The 27642-nt window shown below is 41.0% G+C and overlaps 5 protein-coding genes across 5 annotated transcripts; all 5 read left to right on the top strand.

Moving 5' to 3' along the window:
* The first annotated feature begins 2239 nt into the window (after nt 1-2239).
* On the top strand, nt 2240-3163 carry LOC115815669 (putative gustatory receptor clone PTE03). The gene has a single exon (XM_030778639.1). It carries the CDS (start codon nt 2240-2242, stop codon nt 3161-3163), a length of 924 nt encoding a protein of 307 aa, XP_030634499.1.
* Nucleotides 3164-6500: 3337 nt separating this feature from the next.
* LOC115815668 (putative gustatory receptor clone PTE03) lies at nt 6501-7424 on the top strand. Its single transcript, XM_030778638.1, has one exon. It carries the CDS (start codon nt 6501-6503, stop codon nt 7422-7424), a length of 924 nt encoding a protein of 307 aa, XP_030634498.1.
* Nucleotides 7425-10762: 3338 nt separating this feature from the next.
* LOC115815665 (putative gustatory receptor clone PTE03) lies at nt 10763-11686 on the top strand. The gene has a single exon (XM_030778634.1). The coding sequence runs from the start codon at nt 10763-10765 to the stop codon at nt 11684-11686; it is 924 nt and encodes a 307-aa protein (XP_030634494.1).
* Nucleotides 11687-15013: 3327 nt separating this feature from the next.
* On the top strand, nt 15014-15937 carry LOC115814895 (putative gustatory receptor clone PTE03). Its single transcript, XM_030777866.1, has one exon. The coding sequence runs from the start codon at nt 15014-15016 to the stop codon at nt 15935-15937; it is 924 nt and encodes a 307-aa protein (XP_030633726.1).
* Nucleotides 15938-18596: 2659 nt separating this feature from the next.
* On the top strand, nt 18597-20501 carry LOC115814923 (putative gustatory receptor clone PTE03). Its single transcript, XM_030777895.1, has 2 exons — nt 18597-19494; nt 20458-20501. Exons 1-2 carry the CDS (start codon nt 18597-18599, stop codon nt 20499-20501), a joined length of 942 nt encoding a protein of 313 aa, XP_030633755.1.
* The last annotated feature ends 7141 nt before the right edge of the window (nt 20502-27642 follow it).

The raw sequence follows: 27642 nt of genomic DNA, 5'->3' as shown, positions 1-27642 counted from the left end.
TAACTTGTGTCGGAGGTGGAGAGATACCAACTAGATATAGTTGGGCTCACTTCTACGCACAGCCTTGGCTCTGGAGCCAAACTCCTGGATGCGGGCTGGACTCTATCCTCCTCTGGAATTGCCTGGGGTGAGAGGCGACAGGCAGGTGTTGGGTTACTTGTTAGCCCCCGACTGAGCGCCACTGTGTTGAAGTTTGTCCCGGTGAGCGAAAGGGTCACCTCACTGCGCCTTCGGGTTGCAGGGGGGAAACCGAACGGCAGCTCAGAGTACTCAGCCTTCCTAGATACACTGGAAAGTGTTCTAGTGAAGACACCATCTGGGGATTCTGTAGTTCTACTGGGAGACTTCAATGCTCACATTGGCAATGATGGAGAAACTTGGAGGGAAGTGATGGGAGGAACGGCCTACCCGATCTGAGCCTGAGTGGTGCTTTGTTGTTGGACTTCTGTGCAAGTCATGGATTGTCCATAACGAACACCATGTTCGAGCATAAGGCGGCTCATAAGTGTACCTGGTACCAGAGCTCCTTAGGCCAATGGTCAGTCTCATCAGACCTGCGGCCATATGTGCTGGATGCGCGTAGTGAGGGTGAACTGGGAACGGCTAGCTGAGGACCCTGTCCGGAAGATCTTCGACTCACACCTCCGGAGGAGCATCTCTATGATCCCAAGGGAGGCTGGGGACATGAATTCCGAGTGGACCCTGTTCAGAGCCTCCATTGTTGAAGCGGCATCTTTGAGCTGTGGTTAGACGGTCGTCGGTGCCTGTCGTGGCGGCAACTCAAGGACTCGGTGGTGGACACCACCGGTGAGGGAAGCTGTCGGGCTGAGGAGGGAGGCCTTCTGGGCTTGGCTAGCACGGGGGACTCCGGAATTGGTTGAGAGGTACCGGCACTTACAAAGGCCGAAAACAGCATCCCAATGATCAATCCTGATGAGGCCGAAGAGCACTTTTACAGTGATTTAGACATGGGCTGGTTCCCTGCCAAGGGGGAACAGCTTCACAATAGGTAAAGCAACTCATCTGGACCTCGTAATTTGGTGCCAGTATGAAGGATAACAGGGCAGCTCATCATTAACACCAACTGATATTAACTGGCACACATCATTAACAGAAGAAAGAAAACACAGCTAGTAAAAAAAAATTTATATTCAGCAGTCGAGAAGGAATCAACAGAATCACACAACATGATACAACACATAGTAAATCAAAAAAAGCACATTGCGAACTATGGCCGGGGACTAAAATAATCTGTTCACTTCTCCTGGTGTAGCTGAGTTGACTCACACATACAAATATAATTCAATGGAGAGAGAACATTATCTTTTTTTTTTCACATGTAATCATTTTACTGTAGTTGTCCTATTGATTATTGCTCACAAACACATAGCTGAGAGTACTCTTCTGTACTGTAGCAGTCAACAACAACAACAATAATAATAATAATAATAATAATAATAATAATAATAACAATAATGACTTTTATTTGTATAGCATCTTTCATTAAAGGAAATGCAGCTCAAAGTGCTTTACAATAAAGAAATTACATGCACCGAGTGCTTCACATGAAAATGGACATAGAAAGAACATAAAAACAGGGGAAATAAGATTGAACATAATAATCTGTTTAAATACTGTTATAAAAAGACCATAAAATATCCACATTCCATTTAGATAATCTATAAAAATCAGCCCCTTTGGAAAATGCAAAATTCTCTGCAAAATATGGCAGTCTGTCTAAAAGAAACACAAGATGCCTATGAAAAGTCTCTGGAAGAAATGATTAGACTTCTTCCCTAGGGCAAATAGACACCCTAATCTGGATCTGGTGCTGCAATACATATAAACTGATCATTCACTGAGGCAGCTGAAACAGTCACTCATCAGCTAATGTCTGACACATGCCGAAGGTAACATACAGCGTTTGTAATGTACATGCATAACATAAGTATACTGTAATGTGTCATTGTTTATTGTTGTGTGCATCATGAAAGTAATTGTTACAGTTAATGAAGACATGAAAAAAGGTTATACATAGCTTACAGCATTTTATGACACACTCTTTACTCTAAATGAAATGGAAGCAAAGACATTACTTTGAAGTTTTTGAAATGAAGTATTTATGGATGAAAAAAAAAACCTGTGTAATGGCACATTTGCAATTCAAAAATGTATACCTCAAGATGAAATCTAAATATATTTCACATTTTATTATTTCTCTTTCATTGTAGGTCATCAAATGGGAAATGGAAACATCTCATTCACTTTTTATCTCACAGTTTTTAAAGAGCAAAATCAATTTCGATATTTTTCCTTCGTGATTTCGCTTTTAGTATACCTTTCCATCATATTTTTTAATGCCACTGTCTTATTGGCTGTGTTTAAGGAGAAGTCTCTTCATAAACCAATGTATTTCCTCATCTGCTGTCTATGCATAAATGCTCTATATGGCACAGCTGGTTTCTTCCCAAGATTACTGATTGATTTTCTCTCTGACACACACAAAATAAGCCGCCAAGTATGTTTTACCCAGATTTTTGTTATTTACACCTATGCAGTATCTGAATACACGATACTAACTTTGATGGCATTTGACAGACATGCTGCAATATGTCATCCTTTAAGATACCACAATATCATGACTCCAAAAGTCACATCTGTCTGTATAGCCTGTGCTTTCCTTTACGTGATATCTTATATGGGTCTTGCCATTTCCTTTCTAGTTAGTATTCCTTTATGTGGTAATGAAATAGAAAGACTGTACTGTTCTAACTGGTCTGTAGTCAGGCTATCTTGTGTTAACACCACAAACAAGAATATACTGGGGTATTTAGTCACAGCAACTACTGTTTTTGCACCTGCAGGTTTTATTATATTTACATATGTAAGAATTTTGATTATTTGTCAAAAAATGTCATCAGAATATAGGGGCAAAGCACTGCAAACATGTGTCCCTCACATTGTAACCTTTGTGAACTACTCAGTTGCATCATTTTGCGATGTTGCTTTAAGTAGATATGATCTTGGGAAGTATCAAGTTGTTGCTTTAGTGTTTTCAGTAGAATTTCTTGTGATCCCTCCCATACTGAACCCTCTCATGTATGGCCTGAGTTTGCCAGACATACGCAAAAAAATTCTGTGTTTATTTCACTTTTCAAAATAGGTTTGGGTGTGTGATAACTTTTGACATAATATTGGCATGTTATACTTACCTGCATTTATCCCAGATCAAAAAAAAAAAAAAAAAGAAAAAACCTCCACCCCACTGTTGAACACTATTACAGGACATTCTACATATATAAACTACACTGTATTTTGCTTTTATTTTGGACATTAATTTTCACTCAGCAGCAGACTAGAAGTGGCTCAGGCACAATATTTGAATTTTTCCATCATAGCTACGCTAAGTCTTACAGAAGCCAAACTAACCCACTCAACTCATTCCTTCCTGACCACATTAGCATCCCCTTTAAAGACAAAAAAAAACAACTTTCTTTTCTCACTACTCTCCTCTTGCTGCATTTGAAAAATGTACCATTACATAGCATATTCAGCATGAGTTCTGGTTGCCACAGAAACGATGGGTTAAATGCAGAGACAAATTCACTGTTCACAGTGTGTTTGTGCAATCACAGAGACTTCCCTTACTTACTTATTACAGTTATTCAGTGCAGCACTTAGTAAACTAACAGAGAAAACAGAACTAACCAGGAACATTATGTATCATTCTAATGATAAGTTCATAAATGTCATGCATGTTGTGCATACTGTAACACTAGTACTACATAAATTAAATATTTTTAAATGTATTTTATCCACTCCCCTCCTGAAATCGCAACCTTATCATGGTGGAGGGGTTTGTGAGCCCCTTTGATCCTGGGAGCTGTGCTGTCTGGAGCATGTAGCTTCTGGTAGGGTCAGCCAAGGCAGAGGTCCCAGGTGAGGGGCCAGTCAAAAAGCGATTCTGAAAGCCCTTATGATCAGCACCCACATAGAAACAGGCACCTCGCCCGGAATAGGGAGACCGGGGCCCCCTCCTGGAGCCAGGCCTGGGAGGGGTGCTCGTAGGCGAGCGCTCAGCCCGAATGAGCTAAGTGGAGCTGCCTTCTCGTGGGCCCACCACCTGTGGGGGGAGAAATAGGGGCCGGGTGCCATGCCACACGGGTGGCAGGTTGGGGTGAGGGCCCCGGTGGACTGGACTTACGGTACAGAAACTGGCTTTGGTCCGTGGAATGTCACCTCTCTGGGGGGAAAGAGCTGTAACTTGTGTCGGAGGTGGAGAGATACCAACTAGATATAGTTGGGCTCACTTCTACGCACAGCCTTGGCTCTGGAGCCAAACTCCTGGATGCGGGCTGGACTCTATCCTCCTCTGGAATTGCCTGGGGTGAGAGGCGACAGGCAGGTGTTGGGTTACTTGTTAGCCCCCGACTGAGCGCCACTGTGTTGAAGTTTGTCCCGGTGAGCGAAAGGGTCACCTCACTGCGCCTTCGGGTTGCAGGGGGGAAACCGAACGGCAGCTCAGAGTACTCAGCCTTCCTAGATACACTGGAAAGTGTTCTAGTGAAGACACCATCTGGGGATTCTGTAGTTCTACTGGGAGACTTCAATGCTCACATTGGCAATGATGGAGAAACTTGGAGGGAAGTGATGGGAGGAACGGCCTACCCGATCTGAGCCTGAGTGGTGCTTTGTTGTTGGACTTCTGTGCAAGTCATGGATTGTCCATAACGAACACCATGTTCGAGCATAAGGCGGCTCATAAGTGTACCTGGTACCAGAGCTCCTTAGGCCAATGGTCAGTCTCATCAGACCTGCGGCCATATGTGCTGGATGCGCGTAGTGAGGGTGAACTGGGAACGGCTAGCTGAGGACCCTGTCCGGAAGATCTTCGACTCACACCTCCGGAGGAGCATCTCTATGATCCCAAGGGAGGCTGGGGACATGAATTCCGAGTGGACCCTGTTCAGAGCCTCCATTGTTGAAGCGGCATCTTTGAGCTGTGGTTAGACGGTCGTCGGTGCCTGTCGTGGCGGCAACTCAAGGACTCGGTGGTGGACACCACCGGTGAGGGAAGCTGTCGGGCTGAGGAGGGAGGCCTTCTGGGCTTGGCTAGCACGGGGGACTCCGGAATTGGTTGAGAGGTACCGGCACTTACAAAGGCCGAAAACAGCATCCCAATGATCAATCCTGATGAGGCCGAAGAGCACTTTTACAGTGATTTAGACATGGGCTGGTTCCCTGCCAAGGGGGAACAGCTTCACAATAGGTAAAGCAACTCATCTGGACCTCGTAATTTGGTGCCAGTATGAAGGATAACAGGGCAGCTCATCATTAACACCAACTGATATTAACTGGCACACATCATTAACAGAAGAAAGAAAACACAGCTAGTAAAAAAAAATTTATATTCAGCAGTCGAGAAGGAATCAACAGAATCACACAACATGATACAACACATAGTAAATCAAAAAAAGCACATTGCGAACTATGGCCGGGGACTAAAATAATCTGTTCACTTCTCCTGGTGTAGCTGAGTTGACTCACACATACAAATATAATTCAATGGAGAGAGAACATTATCTTTTTTTTTTCACATGTAATCATTTTACTGTAGTTGTCCTATTGATTATTGCTCACAAACACATAGCTGAGAGTACTCTTCTGTACTGTAGCAGTCAACAACAACAACAATAATAATAATAATAATAATAATAATAATAATAATAACAATAATGACTTTTATTTGTATAGCATCTTTCATTAAAGGAAATGCAGCTCAAAGTGCTTTACAATAAAGAAATTACATGCACCGAGTGCTTCACATGAAAATGGACATAGAAAGAACATAAAAACAGGGGAAATAAGATTGAACATAATAATCTGTTTAAATACTGTTATAAAAAGACCATAAAATATCCACATTCCATTTAGATAATCTATAAAAATCAGCCCCTTTGGAAAATGCAAAATTCTCTGCAAAATATGGCAGTCTGTCTAAAAGAAACACAAGATGCCTATGAAAAGTCTCTGGAAGAAATGATTAGACTTCTTCCCTAGGGCAAATAGACACCCTAATCTGGATCTGGTGCTGCAATACATATAAACTGATCATTCACTGAGGCAGCTGAAACAGTCACTCATCAGCTAATGTCTGACACATGCCGAAGGTAACATACAGCGTTTGTAATGTACATGCATAACATAAGTATACTGTAATGTGTCATTGTTTATTGTTGTGTGCATCATGAAAGTAATTGTTACAGTTAATGAAGACATGAAAAAAGGTTATACATAGCTTACAGCATTTTATGACACACTCTTTACTCTAAATGAAATGGAAGCAAAGACATTACTTTGAAGTTTTTGAAATGAAGTATTTATGGATGAAAAAAAAAAACCTGTGTAATGGCACATTTGCAATTCAAAAATGTATACCTCAAGATGAAATCTAAATATATTTCACATTTTATTATTTCTCTTTCATTGTAGGTCATCAAATGGGAAATGGAAACATCTCATTCACTTTTTATCTCACAGTTTTTAAAGAGCAAAATCAATTTCGATATTTTTCCTTCGTGATTTCGCTTTTAGTATACCTTTCCATCATATTTTTTAATGCCACTGTCTTATTGGCTGTGTTTAAGGAGAAGTCTCTTCATAAACCAATGTATTTCCTCATCTGCTGTCTATGCATAAATGCTCTATATGGCACAGCTGGTTTCTTCCCAAGATTACTGATTGATTTTCTCTCTGACACACACAAAATAAGCCGCCAAGTATGTTTTACCCAGATTTTTGTTATTTACACCTATGCAGTATCTGAATACACGATACTAACTTTGATGGCATTTGACAGACATGCTGCAATATGTCATCCTTTAAGATACCACAATATCATGACTCCAAAAGTCACATCTGTCTGTATAGCCTGTGCTTTCCTTTACGTGATATCTTATATGGGTCTTGCCATTTCCTTTCTAGTTAGTATTCCTTTATGTGGTAATGAAATAGAAAGACTGTACTGTTCTAACTGGTCTGTAGTCAGGCTATCTTGTGTTAACACCACAAACAAGAATATACTGGGGTATTTAGTCACAGCAACTACTGTTTTTGCACCTGCAGGTTTTATTATATTTACATATGTAAGAATTTTGATTATTTGTCAAAAAATGTCATCAGAATATAGGGGCAAAGCACTGCAAACATGTGTCCCTCACATTGTAACCTTTGTGAACTACTCAGTTGCATCATTTTGCGATGTTGCTTTAAGTAGATATGATCTTGGGAAGTATCAAGTTGTTGCTTTAGTGTTTTCAGTAGAATTTCTTGTGATCCCTCCCATACTGAACCCTCTCATGTATGGCCTGAGTTTGCCAGACATACGCAAAAAAATTCTGTGTTTATTTCACTTTTCAAAATAGGTTTGGGTGTGTGATAACTTTTGACATAATATTGGCATGTTATACTTACCTGCATTTATCCCAGATCAAAAAAAAAAAAAAAAAAGAAAAAACCTCCACCCCACTGTTGAACACTATTACAGGACATTCTACATATATAAACTACACTGTATTTTGCTTTTATTTTGGACATTAATTTTCACTCAGCAGCAGACTAGAAGTGGCTCAGGCACAATATTTGAATTTTTCCATCATAGCTACGCTAAGTCTTACAGAAGCCAAACTAACCCACTCAACTCATTCCTTCCTGACCACATTAGCATCCCCTTTAAAGACAAAAAAAAACAACTTTCTTTTCTCACTACTCTCCTCTTGCTGCATTTGAAAAATGTACCATTACATAGCATATTCAGCATGAGTTCTGGTTGCCACAGAAACGATGGGTTAAATGCAGAGACAAATTCACTGTTCACAGTGTGTTTGTGCAATCACAGAGACTTCCCTTACTTACTTATTACAGTTATTCAGTGCAGCACTTAGTAAACTAACAGAGAAAACAGAACTAACCAGGAACATTATGTATCATTCTAATGATAAGTTCATAAATGTCATGCATGTTGTGCATACTGTAACACTAGTACTACATAAATTAAATATTTTTAAATGTATTTTATCCACTCCCCTCCTGAAATCGCAACCTTATCATGGTGGAGGGGTTTGTGAGCCCCTTTGATCCTGGGAGCTGTGCTGTCTGGAGCATGTAGCTTCTGGTAGGGTCAGCCAAGGCAGAGGTCCCAGGTGAGGGGCCAGTCAAAAAGCGATTCTGAAAGCCCTTATGATCAGCACCCACATAGAAACAGGCACCTCGCCCGGAATAGGGAGACCGGGGCCCCCTCCTGGAGCCAGGCCTGGGAGGGGTGCTCGTAGGCGAGCGCTCAGCCCGAATGAGCTAAGTGGAGCTGCCTTCTCGTGGGCCCACCACCTGTGGGGGGAGAAATAGGGGCCGGGTGCCATGCCACACGGGTGGCAGGTTGGGGTGAGGGCCCCGGTGGACTGGACTTACGGTACAGAAACTGGCTTTGGTCCGTGGAATGTCACCTCTCTGGGGGGAAAGAGCTGTAACTTGTGTCGGAGGTGGAGAGATACCAACTAGATATAGTTGGGCTCACTTCTACGCACAGCCTTGGCTCTGGAGCCAAACTCCTGGATGCGGGCTGGACTCTATCCTCCTCTGGAATTGCCTGGGGTGAGAGGCGACAGGCAGGTGTTGGGTTACTTGTTAGCCCCCGACTGAGCGCCACTGTGTTGAAGTTTGTCCCGGTGAGCGAAAGGGTCACCTCACTGCGCCTTCGGGTTGCAGGGGGGAAACCGAACGGCAGCTCAGAGTACTCAGCCTTCCTAGATACACTGGAAAGTGTTCTAGTGAAGACACCATCTGGGGATTCTGTAGTTCTACTGGGAGACTTCAATGCTCACATTGGCAATGATGGAGAAACTTGGAGGGAAGTGATGGGAGGAACGGCCTACCCGATCTGAGCCTGAGTGGTGCTTTGTTGTTGGACTTCTGTGCAAGTCATGGATTGTCCATAACGAACACCATGTTCGAGCATAAGGCGGCTCATAAGTGTACCTGGTACCAGAGCTCCTTAGGCCAATGGTCAGTCTCATCAGACCTGCGGCCATATGTGCTGGATGCGCGTAGTGAGGGTGAACTGGGAACGGCTAGCTGAGGACCCTGTCCGGAAGATCTTCGACTCACACCTCCGGAGGAGCATCTCTATGATCCCAAGGGAGGCTGGGGACATGAATTCCGAGTGGACCCTGTTCAGAGCCTCCATTGTTGAAGCGGCATCTTTGAGCTGTGGTTAGACGGTCGTCGGTGCCTGTCGTGGCGGCAACTCAAGGACTCGGTGGTGGACACCACCGGTGAGGGAAGCTGTCGGGCTGAGGAGGGAGGCCTTCTGGGCTTGGCTAGCACGGGGGACTCCGGAATTGGTTGAGAGGTACCGGCACTTACAAAGGCCGAAAACAGCATCCCAATGATCAATCCTGATGAGGCCGAAGAGCACTTTTACAGTGATTTAGACATGGGCTGGTTCCCTGCCAAGGGGGAACAGCTTCACAATAGGTAAAGCAACTCATCTGGACCTCGTAATTTGGTGCCAGTATGAAGGATAACAGGGCAGCTCATCATTAACACCAACTGATATTAACTGGCACACATCATTAACAGAAGAAAGAAAACACAGCTAGTAAAAAAAAATTTATATTCAGCAGTCGAGAAGGAATCAACAGAATCACACAACATGATACAACACATAGTAAATCAAAAAAAGCACATTGCGAACTATGGCCGGGGACTAAAATAATCTGTTCACTTCTCCTGGTGTAGCTGAGTTGACTCACACATACAAATATAATTCAATGGAGAGAGAACATTATCTTTTTTTTTTCACATGTAATCATTTTACTGTAGTTGTCCTATTGATTATTGCTCACAAACACATAGCTGAGAGTACTCTTCTGTACTGTAGCAGTCAACAACAACAACAATAATAATAATAATAATAATAATAATAATAATAATAACAATAATGACTTTTATTTGTATAGCATCTTTCATTAAAGGAAATGCAGCTCAAAGTGCTTTACAATAAAGAAATTACATGCACCGAGTGCTTCACATGAAAATGGACATAGAAAGAACATAAAAACAGGGGAAATAAGATTGAACATAATAATCTGTTTAAATACTGTTATAAAAAGACCATAAAATATCCACATTCCATTTAGATAATCTATAAAAATCAGCCCCTTTGGAAAATGCAAAATTCTCTGCAGAATATGGCAGTCTGTCTAAAAGAAACACAAGATGCCTATGAAAAGTCTCTGGAAGAAATGATTAGACTTCTTCCCTAGGGCAAATAGACACCCTAATCTGGATCTGGTGCTGCAATACATATAAACTGATCATTCACTGAGGCAGCTGAAACAGTCACTCATCAGCTAATGTCTGACACATGCCGAAGGTAACATACAGCGTTTGTAATGTACATGCATAACATAAGTATACTGTAATGTGTCATTGTTTATTGTTGTGTGCATCATGAAAGTAATTGTTACAGTTAATGAAGACATGAAAAAAGGTTATACATAGCTTACAGCATTTTATGACACACTCTTTAATCTAAATGAAATGGAAGCAAAGACATTACTTTGAAGTTTTTGAAATGAAGTATTTATGGATGAAAAAAAAAAACCTGTGTAATGGCACATTTGCAATTCAAAAATGTATACCTCAAGATGAAATCTAAATATATTTCACATTTTATTATTTCTCTTTCATTGTAGGTCATCAAATGGGAAATGGAAACATCTCATTCACTTTTTATCTCACAGTTTTTAAAGAGCAAAATCAATTTCGATATTTTTCCTTCATGATTTCGCTTTTAGTATACCTTTCCATCATATTTTTTAATGCCACTGTCTTATTGGCTGTGTTTAAGGAGAAGTCTCTTCATAAACCAATGTATTTCCTCATCTGCTGTCTATGCATAAATGCTCTATATGGCACAGCTGGTTTCTTCCCAAGATTACTGATTGATTTTCTCTCTGACACACACAAAATAAGCCGCCAAGTATGTTTTACCCAGATTTTTGTTATTTACACCTATGCAGTATCTGAATACACGATACTAACTTTGATGGCATTTGACAGACATGCTGCAATATGTCATCCTTTAAGATACCACAATATCATGACTCCAAAAGTCACATCTGTCTGTATAGCCTGTGCTTTCCTTTACGTGATATCTTATATGGGTCTTGCCATTTCCTTTCTAGTTAGTATTCCTTTATGTGGTAATGAAATAGAAAGACTGTACTGTTCTAACTGGTCTGTAGTCAGGCTATCTTGTGTTAACACCACAAACAAGAATATACTGGGGTATTTAGTCACAGCAACTACTGTTTTTGCACCTGCAGGTTTTATTATATTTACATATGTAAGAATTTTGATTATTTGTCAAAAAATGTCATCAGAATATAGGGGCAAAGCACTGCAAACATGTGTCCCTCACATTGTAACCTTTGTGAACTACTCAGTTGCATCATTTTGCGATGTTGCTTTAAGTAGATATGATCTTGGGAAGTATCAAGTTGTTGCTTTAGTGTTTTCAGTAGAATTTCTTGTGATCCCTCCCATACTGAACCCTCTCATGTATGGCCTGAGTTTGCCAGACATACGCAAAAAAATTCTGTGTTTATTTCACTTTTCAAAATAGGTTTGGGTGTGTGATAACTTTTGACATAATATTGGCATGTTATACTTACCTGCATTTATCCCAGATCAAAAAAAAAAAAAAAAAGAAAAAACCTCCACCCCACTGTTGAACACTATTACAGGACATTCTACATATATAAACTACACTGTATTTTGCTTTTATTTTGGACATTAATTTTCACTCAGCAGCAGACTAGAAGTGGCTCAGGCACAATATTTGAATTTTTCCATCATAGCTACGCTAAGTCTTACAGAAGCCAAACTAACCCACTCAACTCATTCCTTCCTGACCACATTAGCATCCCCTTTAAAGACAAAAAAAAACAACTTTCTTTTCTCACTACTCTCCTCTTGCTGCATTTGAAAAATGTACCATTACATAGCATATTCAGCATGAGTTCTGGTTGCCACAGAAACGATGGGTTAAATGCAGAGACAAATTCACTGTTCACAGTGTGTTTGTGCAATCACAGAGACTTCCCTTACTTACTTATTACAGTTATTCAGTGCAGCACTTAGTAAACTAACAGAGAAAACAGAACTAACCAGGAACATTATGTATCATTCTAATGATAAGTTCATAAATGTCATGCATGTTGTGCATACTGTAACACTAGTACTACATAAATTAAATATTTTTAAATGTATTTTATCCACTCCCCTCCTGAAATCGCAACCTTATCATGGTGGAGGGGTTTGTGAGCCCCTTTGATCCTGGGAGCTGTGCTGTCTGGAGCATGTAGCTTCTGGTAGGGTCAGCCAAGGCAGAGGTCCCAGGTGAGGGGCCAGTCAAAAAGCGATTCTGAAAGCCCTTATGATCAGCACCCACATAGAAACAGGCACCTCGCCCGGAATAGGGAGACCGGGGCCCCCTCCTGGAGCCAGGCCTGGGAGGGGTGCTCGTAGGCGAGCGCTCAGCCCGAATGAGCTAAGTGGAGCTGCCTTCTCGTGGGCCCACCACCTGTGGGGGGAGAAATAGGGGCCGGGTGCCATGCCACACGGGTGGCAGGTTGGGGTGAGGGCCCCGGTGGACTGGACTTACGGTACAGAAACTGGCTTTGGTCCGTGGAATGTCACCTCTCTGGGGGGAAAGAGCTGTAACTTGTGTCGGAGGTGGAGAGATACCAACTAGATATAGTTGGGCTCACTTCTACGCACAGCCTTGGCTCTGGAGCCAAACTCCTGGATGCGGGCTGGACTCTATCCTCCTCTGGAATTGCCTGGGGTGAGAGGCGACAGGCAGGTGTTGGGTTACTTGTTAGCCCCCGACTGAGCGCCACTGTGTTGAAGTTTGTCCCGGTGAGCGAAAGGGTCACCTCACTGCGCCTTCGGGTTGCAGGGGGGAAACCGAACGGCAGCTCAGAGTACTCAGCCTTCCTAGATACACTGGAAAGTGTTCTAGTGAAGACACCATCTGGGGATTCTGTAGTTCTACTGGGAGACTTCAATGCTCACATTGGCAATGATGGAGAAACTTGGAGGGAAGTGATGGGAGGAACGGCCTACCCGATCTGAGCCTGAGTGGTGCTTTGTTGTTGGACTTCTGTGCAAGTCATGGATTGTCCATAACGAACACCATGTTCGAGCATAAGGCGGCTCATAAGTGTACCTGGTACCAGAGCTCCTTAGGCCAATGGTCAGTCTCATCAGACCTGCGGCCATATGTGCTGGATGCGCGTAGTGAGGGTGAACTGGGAACGGCTAGCTGAGGACCCTGTCCGGAAGATCTTCGACTCACACCTCCGGAGGAGCATCTCTATGATCCCAAGGGAGGCTGGGGACATGAATTCCGAGTGGACCCTGTTCAGAGCCTCCATTGTTGAAGCGGCATCTTTGAGCTGTGGTTAGACGGTCGTCGGTGCCTGTCGTGGCGGCAACTCAAGGACTCGGTGGTGGACACCACCGGTGAGGGAAGCTGTCGGGCTGAGGAGGGAGGCCTTCTGGGCTTGGCTAGCACGGGGGACTCCGGAATTGGTTGAGAGGTACCGGCACTTACAAAGGCCGAAAACAGCATCCCAATGATCAATCCTGATGAGGCCGAAGAGCACTTTTACAGTGATTTAGACATGGGCTGGTTCCCTGCCAAGGGGGAACAGCTTCACAATAGGTAAAGCAACTCATCTGGACCTCGTAATTTGGTGCCAGTATGAAGGATAACAGGGCAGCTCATCATTAACACCAACTGATATTAACTGGCACACATCATTAACAGAAGAAAGAAAACACAGCTAGTAAAAAAAAATTTATATTCAGCAGTCGAGAAGGAATCAACAGAATCACACAACATGATACAACACATAGTAAATCAAAAAAAGCACATTGCGAACTATGGCCGGGGACTAAAATAATCTGTTCACTTCTCCTGGTGTAGCTGAGTTGACTCACACATACAAATATAATTCAATGGAGAGAGAACATTATCTTTTTTTTTTCACATGTAATCATTTTACTGTAGTTGTCCTATTGATTATTGCTCACAAACACATAGCTGAGAGTACTCTTCTGTACTGTAGCAGTCAACAACAACAACAATAATAATAATAATAATAATAATAATAACAATAATGACTTTTATTTGTATAGCATCTTTCATTAAAGGAAATGCAGCTCAAAGTGCTTTACAATAAAGAAATTACATGCACCGAGTGCTTCACATGAAAATGGACATAGAAAGAACATAAAAACAGGGGAAATAAGATTGAACATAATAATCTGTTTAAATACTGTTATAAAAAGACCATAAAATATCCACATTCCATTTAGATAATCTATAAAAATCAGCCCCTTTGGAAAATGCAAAATTCTCTGCAGAATATGGCAGTCTGTCTAAAAGAAACACAAGATGCCTATGAAAAGTCTCTGGAAGAAATGATTAGACTTCTTCCCTAGGGCAAATAGACACCCTAATCTGGATCTGGTGCTGCAATACATATAAACTGATCATTCACTGAGGCAGCTGAAACAGTCACTCATCAGCTAATGTCTGACACATGCCGAAGGTAACATACAGCGTTTGTAATGTACATGCATAACATAAGTATACTGTAATGTGTCATTGTTTATTGTTGTGTGCATCATGAAAGTAATTGTTACAGTTAATGAAGACATGAAAAAAGGTTATACATAGCTTACAGCATTTTATGACACACTCTTTACTCTAAATGAAATGGAAGCAAAGACATTACTTTGAAGTTTTTGAAATGAAGTATTTATGGATGAAAAAAAAAACCTGTGTAATGGCACATTTGCAATTCAAAAATGTATACCTCAAGATGAAATCTAAATATATTTCACATTTTATTATTTCTCTTTCATTGTAGGTCATCAAATGGGAAATGGAAACATCTCATTCACTTTTTATCTCACAGTTTTTAAAGAGCAAAATCAATTTCGATATTTTTCCTTCATGATTTCGCTTTTAGTATACCTTTCCATCATATTTTTTAATGCCACTGTCTTATTGGCTGTGTTTAAGGAGAAGTCTCTTCATAAACCAATGTATTTCCTCATCTGCTGTCTATGCATAAATGCTCTATATGGCACAGCTGGTTTCTTCCCAAGATTACTGATTGATTTTCTCTCTGACACACATAAAATAAGCCGCCAAGCATGTTTTACCCAGATTTCTGTTATTTACACCTATGCAGTATCTGAATACACGATACTAACTTTGATGGCATTTGACAGACATGTTGCAATATGTCATCCTTTAAGATATCACAGTATCATGACTCCAAAGCTCACTGTTGTCTGTATAGCCTGTGCAGTCATTTATACAATATTTTATATGAGTCTTGGCATTTACTTTCTAGTTAGTATTCCTTTATGTGGTAATGAAATAGAAAGACTGTACTGTTCTAACTGGTCTGTAGTCAGGCTCTCTTGTGTTAACACCATGATCAACAACATACTGGGATATTGCGTCACAATAACTACTGTTTTTGCACCTGCAAGTTTTATTATATTTACGTATGTAAGAATTTTGATTATTTGTCAAAAAATGTCATCGGAGCATAAGGGCAAAGCACTGCAAACATGTGTCCCTCACATTGTGACCTTTGTGAACTACTCAGTTGCATCATTTTGTGATGTTGCTTTAAGTAGATATGATCTTGGGAAGTATCAAGTTGTTGCTTTAGTGTTTTCAGTAGAATTTCTTGTGATCCCTCCCATATTGAACCCTCTCATGTATGGTCTGAGTTTGCCAGACATACGCAAAAAAATTCTGTGTTTATTTCACTTTTCAAAATAGGTTTGGCTGTGTGATAACTTTTGACATAATATTGGCATGTTATAACTTACCTGCATTTATCCCAGATCAAAAAAAAAAAACAAAAAACCTTCAACCCTCTGTTGAACAGTATTACAGGACATTCCACATATATAAACTACACTGTATTTTGCTTTTATTTTGGACATTAATTTTATTCAGTAGCAGATGAGAAGTGGCTCAGACACAATATTTCCATCATAGTTACGTGAAGTCTTACAGAAGCTAAACTAACCCACTCAACTCATTCCTTCCTGACCACATCAGCATCCCCTTTAAAGACAAAAAAACCTCTCTTTTTCCTCACTACTCTCCTCTTGCTGCATTTGAAAAATGTACCATTACATAGCATATTCAGTATGAGTTGTGGTTGCCACAGAAAAGAATGACTCTGACCACACAGATCCGCTTCCTATTGACTGGGTAAAAAAAAAAACAAAAAAAAAAAAACAAAAAACCTCACAGTTTTGTGGGCCCTAGACGGTATAAGTCATAATCCACATCTTAATTTATGTGAAAGGCAGAGGCCCATATGCCCATGTGGGGAAATTCGATTCTCATAGACTGAAAGATTTCTAAGGAGCACTATGGGGTGTTTGAGAGTTTGGGCTAATTAGGCACTGCCCTCTGTCATTGTGCTGCATGAGCATAGTTCATATCAAATTTCAAGTGTCTAGGACATTTACAAATCTTCACCCTGACTTTGACAGTGTGGCAATAAGAGCCATGTCCCCTTATAATAAAATATTTTTTTTTAAAAAACATGGCGTCTGCATACGGGTCATGATCCGTATCTATAAATACCGGCCCAGGTAACATTGCAGTATCGCCCTCACTTCCTCTGCCTGGTGTGTCGCACCTGTGCGGTTATGGTACACCTTGAGGTGGCTGCGCTGTCCGGACGCGCACGGCTGTTTATGTGTCGTAGAGAGAGCCCATTCTGCGGCCTTTTGATCTCTGCAAATCCCACCGGTAAGCCGTGATCATTTACTGCGTACGATTTTGCTGGAAATTTTTAATCGTATTTAGTAGGTGACACGGCGGCGGTGGGGCAAATCTTTTGAGGACGGTTCTATACTGACCGCTCCATAGGAAGCGTAACCTTGGGTTACGGCTTGGGGTTTTTGAGTTCTTCCAGAAGGGTATTTTTTTATCCTGGGGATGGCTGTTCTGTTTTTCCGTTTATTTAAATTTTGTTTTATTTTATTTTAATTTTCCTATGGCGCCCGGGTTGCCCTATTATTGCTGTTGTGTTAAAATTGCGCTTAATGTTATTCTGTTACGATCATTTTAAAAGTCGGAATATTGCGTGTGTAATTTTGATCCTAAAATTGTTTTGAAATTGTTTCTTTTGCAAGCAGGGGCTCAGACGGACCTTGAGGAAAAGGTTTTTTTCTCCTTCTTTTTTTTTTGGTTGGTTTTCGTTGTTTTGTCCTCTCGTCCCCAACTTCCTTACCCGAAGACTTTGTTACCGTGCACCGACTCATGGAACACAACGCATCTTGGAAGAATGCCGACTCGATTTTTTTTTTTTGTCTTTAGATAAATAAATAAATAAATAAATAGCTGTGTTTGTTGTATTCAGTTTACCACAGCTAAACCAGCATCACTGATATGTATTATTATAATAAATTTATTTTTAACTACTCTGTCTGAGTGGTGGTGGTTTTCACCTGGCGCCCGAACAGTTAAGAGTTAAAATAGTCACACTACCGCCACAACCTTAATCTTTATGAATGGCATAGGCCCTCTAAGCCTTGCTGGAGGTGAGTTGTGACTTTTTTATAACATGCCAGTATGAAGCATATTTGCATTAGAGGTGCCTAAAACTTACTTTTGTGCCAACTTTGGGACCTGTGCTTTGATGCATGTCATCAGTGGGTTAACTCAAAGATTTGAAAGATGCCTCTGTCTTCCTCTATATAATAGCTAGCTGTATTTGAGTGTTTAATCTGATTCACAAAACTCGATCATCATTATTAGAAGTGTAATTGCTTGAGCCATTTAACATCGTTGTGGAGATCTGCATCTGCATCTGTAACCAGAGATCATACCAGAAAAAAAAAGCAAAACAAACTAAAAAAAGATTTTTTTGTGTGTCTTTGTTTGTTGTTTGCTTGTTTGTTTGTTTTTTCCATATCTCTTAATACCACAATTACAGTGACTGTGACAGCACGTGAAAGGCTTCCTCTGTGTATTTGGGAGGAGAGGCTAAGCAAATAAATGCACTAAGGAAAAGTCAAATGTTGCTGTCAGAGGAGAAGCTGTGCAGCAGACATTTGCATTCTTTTTCAGAGAACAGCAGTGAATAGTTTATCGCCATAAGTGCTGATGTGGTCTGAACATTGCTTCATACCTATGTTCAAAGTAAATTGTATTACAGTTATTCAGTGCAGCATTTAGTGAACTACCAGAGAAAACAGAACTAACCAGGAACATTATGTATCATTCTAATGATAAGTTCATACATTTCATGCATGTTGTGCATATTGTAACACTATTACTACATAAATAAAATATTTTCAAATGTATTTTAGCCACTGCATCTTTCTCATTCAGGACATGTTTCTAACATAGCATTTTCAATTTCTGACAGCTGCTTTAAGGACCATGAAGTAACTCATACTGTGCTTGATGAACAATGGAAAATGGCACCTCATCTCTCTACTTTTACTTCACCATGTTTGAAGATCTTGGACAGAAAAGATATGCCTTTTTCTGCTTGGGACTTGTTTTATACTGTATTATTGTATTTTTCAATGTCAATGTTCTTCTTGTGATCTTTCTGGAAAAAACACTGCATGAGCCCATGTACTTGTTTATTTCTTGTCTGTCAATCAACTCTCTCTATGGAACTGCTGCCGTTTTTCCAAGGCTACTAATTGATCTTCTTTCTGAAGTGCACGCGATATCTCGATTTGCATGCTACCTTCAGATTTTTATTATTTATACTTATGCATCATATGAGTTTACAATTCTAACTCTGATGGCGTATGACAGATATGTAGCCATATGCAAACCCTTACAATATCACAGAATCATGACACCAAAGTCAACCGCTGTTATGATTGGTATTGTATGGATATATCCCCTGTTTTCTATTGGTTTTGGTGTTGTTTTATCTGCAAGACTTCCATTGTGTGGAAATGAATTGACAAAACTGTATTGCAGCAACTGGTCAGTTGTTAAGCTGTCCTGCACAGACACTACTTTTAATAACATTGTTGGCTTTTTTGTAATGATAACAACAGTTTTCATTCCTATGGGTTCAATTTTATTTTCCTATGTAAAAATTCTAATGATTTGTTATAAAAAGTCATCAGAGTTCAAGAGCAAAGCTTTTCATACTTGTCTTCCCCACATAGTTACCTTTGTAAACTACTCAATAGCCATTTTCTGTGAGATCACCTTTAGCCGTTTTAATCCTGGAGAATTCCCTGAGTTTGCAGCTGTTATTTTGTCTTTAGAATTTATTGTTATACCCCCAGTGTTAAATCCTCTTGTGTATGGACTTAACTTTCCAGAAATTCATAGAAAAATTCAATATCAACTAAATATTATCAAAGTCCACTAGCATTTGATTGACATTCGACTATTACACTGAGGTATACACACTAATATAAAACGTGCTAATACATATATTTACCAAAAGCTTCACCTGGTAAGACCAATATCTTTTCTGACTACAGAACATACCGTCCCACACATATCCTGCTCACATCTCTCCAGGCTAAAATCTTTTCCATCCTCCCGTGGCTAATTGTACTTTTGAGCAGTAGATCAATGAAAATATTTCAAAACATCACATGAGAAGGTTTCACATTTTGCCTTTCTTTAATATTCACTACAATGGTTAAAGAGCTCAGATAAGTCACTGTGTATTAGTATTAATGTAATGATCAGAAATAAACAACTCAAGAGGATAGTTTTCTCTGTCCTTTTACTTGTCTGGTATCTATTCAATCTGAATAAATGTAGCACAAGAGGAAATCAGACAAATGATGGGTATATTGAATAGAGAAAAGTAGATCTTTTCATTAAACATTAAAATTGTATTCATGCAAGTTTTGGAGTATTGATGTCTGCATTTATTTCCGTATGTTTACATTTGTAAAGTCAAAAAACCTCTTTGCATCAGTAAATTTAATATATATAACCTATACTGTTGACATATTTGTTTGTAAATTTTAAAATGTGATTTTCATAGAAAAGCAGTGTTCCCTGTGTAGTAATGGTCAAATTCATTTGTCTGCCTGCCTGTCTGCCTGTCTGTTTGTTTCAGGCGCGTAGCCAACGGATGGGCCTGACAGGCCTAGCCCTACTCAAAAGATGCATAGGCCCCCCAAGTTAGGATGGAATTATTTAATTTAATACTCAAAAATAATACGTTATTGTTTGTCAAACTGGTTGATAATATAACTAAAATATCATCACAAACGCTCCTGATATAAGGAAAGTGTGTGCTATTTTTTTATTTGTATAGTGCTTGATGGGTTTGACTGACGTCTGTATTAGCCAATTAACAAATTCGGTTTTGAATTCATAACGCCATTATTTTTACATTATGTTTGGCATAAAAACGCTAATGTAAAAACACCAAACTATTACAGCTGTGTATTGAACGTTTTATTTATATTGAACGTTGTAAATTAGTGTTTTGCTACATCTTGTTTTCCGCAGTTCGCTCACCCTCATCTCTGTGCTCTGTAGACCATCAGCCCACTCCCCCTCCCCCTCCCCCTTTTAACTCTTTTAACCTGATGGTATGATCCTTGTCTGTCATCACACGTCGCACGGCATGCACAACAACACAACATTCAGTCAGTGCATGGAGTGCTGGTGTCCGAGCTGTGTGGTGAACAGATTACACTATTATTCTGTCTTCTATTAATTAGCGGGGAAAAAAAAGAGAAGAAATGAAAAAAGAAATCGTCTCTCAGACGGGAGGCGGCTCCCATCGTTGACATAAAGGAGCCGGTTCATAGGGCCGACTCTTTTCACGACTGACACATCCCAAGACTAAACCTGTTTCCATCAACCAGTATCATTTTACCCTATGATAATCACCTCTTTCCAGCGAATACATTTCTTATGCGACTTAAAAGATTTGATGCAAAGTTTACGTGTTAATATTTCATGAAATAGTCGGATTTAAACCCAGCTAGTGTTGTGACAGCATTATACTGTGTGTTTGTTGTGACAGGGCATGTGTTTTACGCTACCTCTGGTTAAAGTGATGAATTAAATACGCCAGTAGGCCATTTTGTGGTTTACTACATATTCCGTTTCACTGCAAACAAAGAATGGAAGATTGGACTGGCTTGGTTATTGAGTACACTAAAACGGGGTGTCTGACCTGTCATTCAGTTCAGCCATAAAGAATGTGTAGGCTAGTAATGCAATAGTATCTGTCTGCAGAGCCACAGTGTTACACCAAAGAGCAGTACACATCACACCAGCAGTTTCAGGCCAGTGGCATTAAACGCATGCACTGACACTTTTAGGACTGCTAGTGAAAGTCGTGCACACTCACTTTTGCCATGGCGCGTCCGAAAATAAATTTCTGGCTACACCCCTGGTTTGTTTATCTGTTTGTTTGTCAGTTTGTTTGTCTGTTTGTTTGTTTAACATATTATATTAACATAATTAAAAGCAAGAGAAAGAAATTCACAGAAACTAGCAACGGCTAATCATAACTTCTTTTCCAAAAAGGCTGTTACGAGATTTTCAGAAAACTAAGCACCATTGGCCCATGTTTCCTCCTAAAGTTTTAAAATGTCTAAAATAATCCATCAGGAGGATTATGGATTATTAGTCCAAACATAAATACAATAAAGCTCTTGATATCTGTGAACTGGTTAATAAAGAAGATGGGATTGGTGGTCTAATCCAGAGATTCAGAATGGGAAAAAATATCTTCATGGGAATACATTGAATCTATTACATCAAAGAGCACCTGGCTTCATTTCAAAGTAAATGCTGTAGATGTAGCAACTCAAAATCCATCAGTTAAGGTTCAGCATTCATCCCCAAACAAAGATTGAAATTATCCATGGGGTTCAAACTGTGGGTAATGCATGTAGACGCGAGTCAAGTATGCACCCCCAGCAATCTGGAAAAATGATCAATTCTCCTACCATAAATTGGGATAGGGCAAGACAACTTGAATTAGAGGGAAGCTGAGAGAATCCAAGAGTCCTGTTTAAATAAAGTCTTGCTTTAAAATTTTTGATTGTAATTTGGAGATATTATTTGAACCAACATGCAAGATGATTTTATCTGTAGATTTTTTTCCAGAATTTCAGAGATTTTCAGAATAATTAAGTCACAAACAGTGACACAGAGAAAGCAAAAAAAAAAAAAAAAAGAATCCTGTTCTTTCTCACGTCTATAATTGTTAAATTGCCAATGAGCATAATTCCAGTATCAGGCTGTTTAGAGACCAGTCGGAGGGTGTTTGGGTGCTAATAGCCATGCTGAGAGTGGCACTGGCTGTGCCTGTTGTGAACTCTGTGGCTAGTGCAGTGGGGCTGCAACAGACAGTTATGCCTTGTCTAAGTTCCTTGTATTGTCTAACTGCAGACCTAACCACTATACATAACACTTGTCCCCACGACTCAGGCTGCTCTAACTGTTTAATAGTTAATAAATAGTACAAAATATGTGTCTGGTTTGGCGGCTCTCAAAACATTGCTATGTTTTATTCATTCTATTATTTTATGTTAGTCTCAAGTTTATTTATAGGCTTATACAATGCCAACTCTCTCCTACAGCCATCTGGAACTTTTAAATATCATAATGGATTACACACTCCCCACTTCCATCACGGACAATTTCCCCATCGACATTGTCCGCTCACCGGTCTTGCAGTGAAGGTGCAACCTGCATTGGAGGCGTAAACAGAAGAGGGAGAAGAGGGCCAGGCTACATAAAGTTTCCCTCCCCAGCATCTTCTTGGCCAATGTTCGATCGCTAGCATTTATCCTGCCCCACTAGGAAACAAAACACCCCGGACCACATTTATGCTAACATTAAGGACTTGTATAAGGCTGCTCCCTGGCCCCATCTTGGGCAGTCTGACCACCTCTGTTTGTTCCTACCCCCAGCCTATAGAGCCCCCATAAAATGCATCAAACAAGCAGTAAAGACAGTCACTGTCTGGCCAGAGGGAGTTGTCTCTGCTTTGACAACACAGTCTGGAGTATTTTTGCACACTCAGCCACCCATGGCTTTCATACAGACATTAATGAATATATCTGCTGTGCTATCCTACATTAATTTCTGCACCGAGACTGTCGCAACAAAAAAAAAAAAAAAAACTCTGTACCTATCCCAACCAGAGCTCCTGGATGACTAATGAGGTCCGGCAGTTGCTGAAAGCCCGTGATGCACCATTCAAGAGAGAAAACTGGGAGCCCTACAGTACAGCCAGAGCTAACCTAAAAAGGGCATCAGTACAGCCAAACACAAATACTCCCTACGAATTAGGGCTGTGCCCAACTCTGAATTTTGTCAGTCGAATCGGATTTGGCTGTTCACTATGAAGATTTGACTATTCATTCCTTTCTATCTGGCAATCAGAAAATCCAGTGGCATGCGTTTCAGTGATGATTTCGATTACATTAAGATAGACAAATGTAACAGAATCATGGGAGCATATTTTTGACATTTAAAAATCAATAAAAGATGGTTGCATATGATGCAAGATTTGAATCACAGCGTATTTGAATTGCCAACATATAATATCGTGCTATCATATGGATTCGTCGGAAGAATGAGACAGGCAGCACATGTATTTCTGTTTAAATCAGGCTCTTATAGCCTTTTTTATTCATTTCCCTTTAAACATTAAAAACAATGTGTAAATGAATAAACAAATGAAACAGTTTAAAATAAATTCGCGGCATTGCTGACTATGAAATAGTGACTTCTCATCTTCAACAGGATAGGCTTATTAGGCTGCTGAATTTCTCTTTAAACATGATAAATAAATCTTAAGTGTAAACTAATAAATAAACAAACAAATTAAACACTTGCAATTTAAGATCTGAAATCTTGAAGATAAAAATCAAATGTTTCTTTTCAGTCTCTTTGACGATGGCCGCCTAGCTATGCAACTTACCTCTTTCAGGTGGTTTACCATATTCAATGTTGTTGAAGGATAAGCAAATTCTTATATACAGAGTATGCATTTAACTTCTTTAGGATTGTCCTTCAAATGTTAAAAATGCCGCCATACTTTAGATTTCTTTTGAGACATGGTTATAGCTCACTGTAACGATATCACCAGGAAGCTGGACGCAAGTGCAGAGTTGGTTGAATTTTAACGAAACCAGGCGAGTACACAAATTCCAAAACAGGACGGACAACAAACAGGTAGCAACACGGAATAGTACAGAACGTATCCAAAACAGTTTCAAGGCGCTCAGAATACACGTGTGAATACACGTGTGGACTTCGCAACAAAAGAGGAAAACAGTGACCTTAATAAAGAGAAGGGAATCAGGGAGAACAAAAGTGAACACAGGTGTGGGTGATGAAGGGACAGGCCGATGATTAGTAAACCGGCGACGCCGATCACTGAATGGCTGGAGTTGGTGTGGGAGGAGACGAGGCCGTTACACTCACCTTGTTTACCAACCACTCCACCTAAGATTTCAGCTTCTCTCATCAGTTAATGACCAGCACATTGTTACATGGATTTTTTTTTTTTTTTAGCAAGCACACCAGCTAGCCCTGTTAGAATATAAAAATATATTTATGAATCCCCTCATTTATAATTCCTCACTGAAATGTTATCCCTGTGCATTTTTGTAAGCTTCTATTTGTTTTTCCTGTTATTGTAATGCAGACTGACTGACAAAAAAAAAAAAAAAAAAAAAAAAAACAACTGCTCGACTTGTGGAATCTCAGTCGACTGACGGGTCTCCGACAGATGATTTGACTCGTCAACTTTCAGGGGGCAACCCTACAACAAATTGAGGACCACTTTCACAACAACTCTAATCCCCAGCACAGGTGGCAAGGCATTCAGTCCATTACGGACTACAAAAGCTACAACACCTGCTCCACAGTGCCTTGCTCCCAGACAAACTAAATCTCTTCTACCCCCCGCTTCAACAAGACAATACTGACCCAGCCACCAAAACCCCCACCCATCCAGGAGACCAGGTGCTCACTCTGACCACTGCAGAGGTCAGAGGATCACTACGCAGTGTGAGTACACAAAAGGCTGCTGGCCCAGACGGCATACCGGGACAAGTCCTCTGGGAATGCTGCTGGCTAAGTCTTCACTACAATATTTAACCTCTCACTGTCCCACTCCATATTCCCCACATGCCTCAAAACCACCTCTATTATCCCCGTCCACAAGAAATCACCACCCACTTGTCTGAATGACTACCAATCCATAGCACTCACCCCCATTGCCATAAAGTGCTTTGAGAGACTGGTCCTGGCCCACATCAAAGACACTATCCCCACCACACGCGACCCACATCAATTTGCCTACCTTCCCAAAAGCTCTACAGAGAAAGCCATTGCCACTTCCCCCCACTTATCCCCTCCAAGCTAACCACTAAACTCTCCTTCCCTGCCCTTAACCCACCCCTTTGCAACTGGACCCTGGACTTCCTGACCAGCAGACCTCAGTCTGTTAGGTTAGGCAACAACATCTCCTCCACCCTGACCCTCAGCACAGGGGCCCCCAAGGTTGTGTCCTGAGCCCCCTCCTCTACTCTCTCTTCACTCACAACTGCCTGCCAATTCACCACTCCAACTCAATAATAAACTTCACGGATGACACCACAATTGTAGGCTGAATCAATAACAACGACGAGATGGCCTAAAGGGATGGCCTACAGATCCTGCACCTTACACATGGTGCACCTCCAACAATCTCGTCCTCAATGTGCGGAAGACAAAGGAGTTGATCAGGAAGTCCAAAAGCTGCAGCCACTCCCCCATATAGATCAGTGGAACATGTCCCTAGTTTTAAATTTCTTGGAGTGCATAATGAGGACCTCTCCTGGTCATCAAACACCCACTCCCTCATGAAGAAAGCCCAACAACGCTTGCATTTCCTGCGGAGGCTGAGGAGCGCCCACCTATCTCCCAAGATACTCACCAATTTCTACCACTGCACCATTGACAGCATCCTTACCAGCAGAATCTCAGTGCAGTACGGTAACGGCACATCAGTAGATCAGAAAGCCCTGCAGCAGGTCGTCCAGACAGCCCAGCTTATCACCGGTACCCAGCTCCCAGCCATGAGAGATATTTACCATAAACACTGACTGTGCAGAGGTCTCAACATCAGCAGAGATCCCACACATCCCAACCATGGCCTGTTCTCCCCCCTGCCCTCTGGGAGTTGCTACAGGTGTTTCAGAGCCCACGTCACCAAGCTCAGAAACAGCTTTTCCCCTCAAGCTGTTACCCATCTTAACCTGGCTACCACTGAACACTACCCACTCACTTCACATCCTGATGACCCCTCTGCCCCCTCTGCCCCCTCCTTCCCCCATTTTGCACTTTTGCCATATGCACTACTGCCATATGTTTACAATGCCAATTGCATAACTCTATACTGCACTTTAGTGACTTCCTTTTTGCATTACTGCCATAAATGTTTACAATGCCACTTTATGTTTACAATGACACTTGCACAGCCTTATTTTTTTTAGCTATATTTATGCCATGTATGTCCCTATCCCCCCCAGACCCCCCACTGCACTGTTTTAGTGAAGCTGCGGCCCTCTTTCCGTCTACACTTGTCCCTGCATATTGTGTTAATGACAATAGAATAGAATTGAATTGAACTGGTGTTTAATCTTTTTCATGTATGGATTTTGGGGTGTAAGAAAATTCAGAACAAGTTGAAAATTATAGCTTTGTCTACTAATAACATCACTTAGAGAAAGTGTTTGTGTTTAACAATAAATAGTTCTCTCTCATTATCCCTTCCCCTCACTCAGAGGAATAAAAATCTACCCACTAAGACCACCAACTTGTCTCACCTTTGTAAATCAGGCTTTATTACACACATACTGTATGGTCTCATTAAAACCCAAAGCAGAGGTCATGTGACATTGAAACAATACATATATAGCGCTGCACAGCACAGCAAGGGCTACTTTTGTTCCTCTAATCGTCTCCGGGTATGCTGCATGTAGACATTGTAACACTGGTATAGTAAGGGTTTTATATCATCTGTGAGGAGCAGTTAGAGTGTTATACTTAGTGTGCTTGAATATGAATGGTTTATGAAAGCGTAATTGAATAACTTCATTTGTGCCTTTAGATTTTTAAGGAGAATGGTCTATCTTCCTTGAGGAAATGACAGATACATGAAATAATGAAAAACAGATTCTGGATTTTGTTTCATCTTTAGCCCTAGACCCAGGTACCACATGGACTGCGGTGCTGCGCCCAACCATCTCTAGGGCTGTGTCCGCTCCTGGGTCTCCTGTCTCTGCCACCCTGAATCCCCTGAAGCACCTTCAAGCAGTGTCTCCGAGGCTCCATGGAGGGTGCACTGCCCGGCGCACCATGGAGGGTGCGCTGCCCGGCGCACCATGGAGGGTGCGCTGCCCGGCACGAGGAATGCGCTGCCCGGCGCACCATGGAGGGTGCGCTGCCCTGCCCTGTTCCCGAGGCCGCTTTCCCGGCCCAGGTCAGCTCCCATG

Source organism: Chanos chanos, chromosome 6, assembly GCF_902362185.1.
Source record: "Chanos chanos chromosome 6, fChaCha1.1, whole genome shotgun sequence".
In the NCBI taxonomy this organism is placed as follows: domain Eukaryota; kingdom Metazoa; phylum Chordata; class Actinopteri; order Gonorynchiformes; family Chanidae; genus Chanos; species Chanos chanos.
This window is presented reverse-complemented; position numbering and strand designations above follow the sequence as displayed.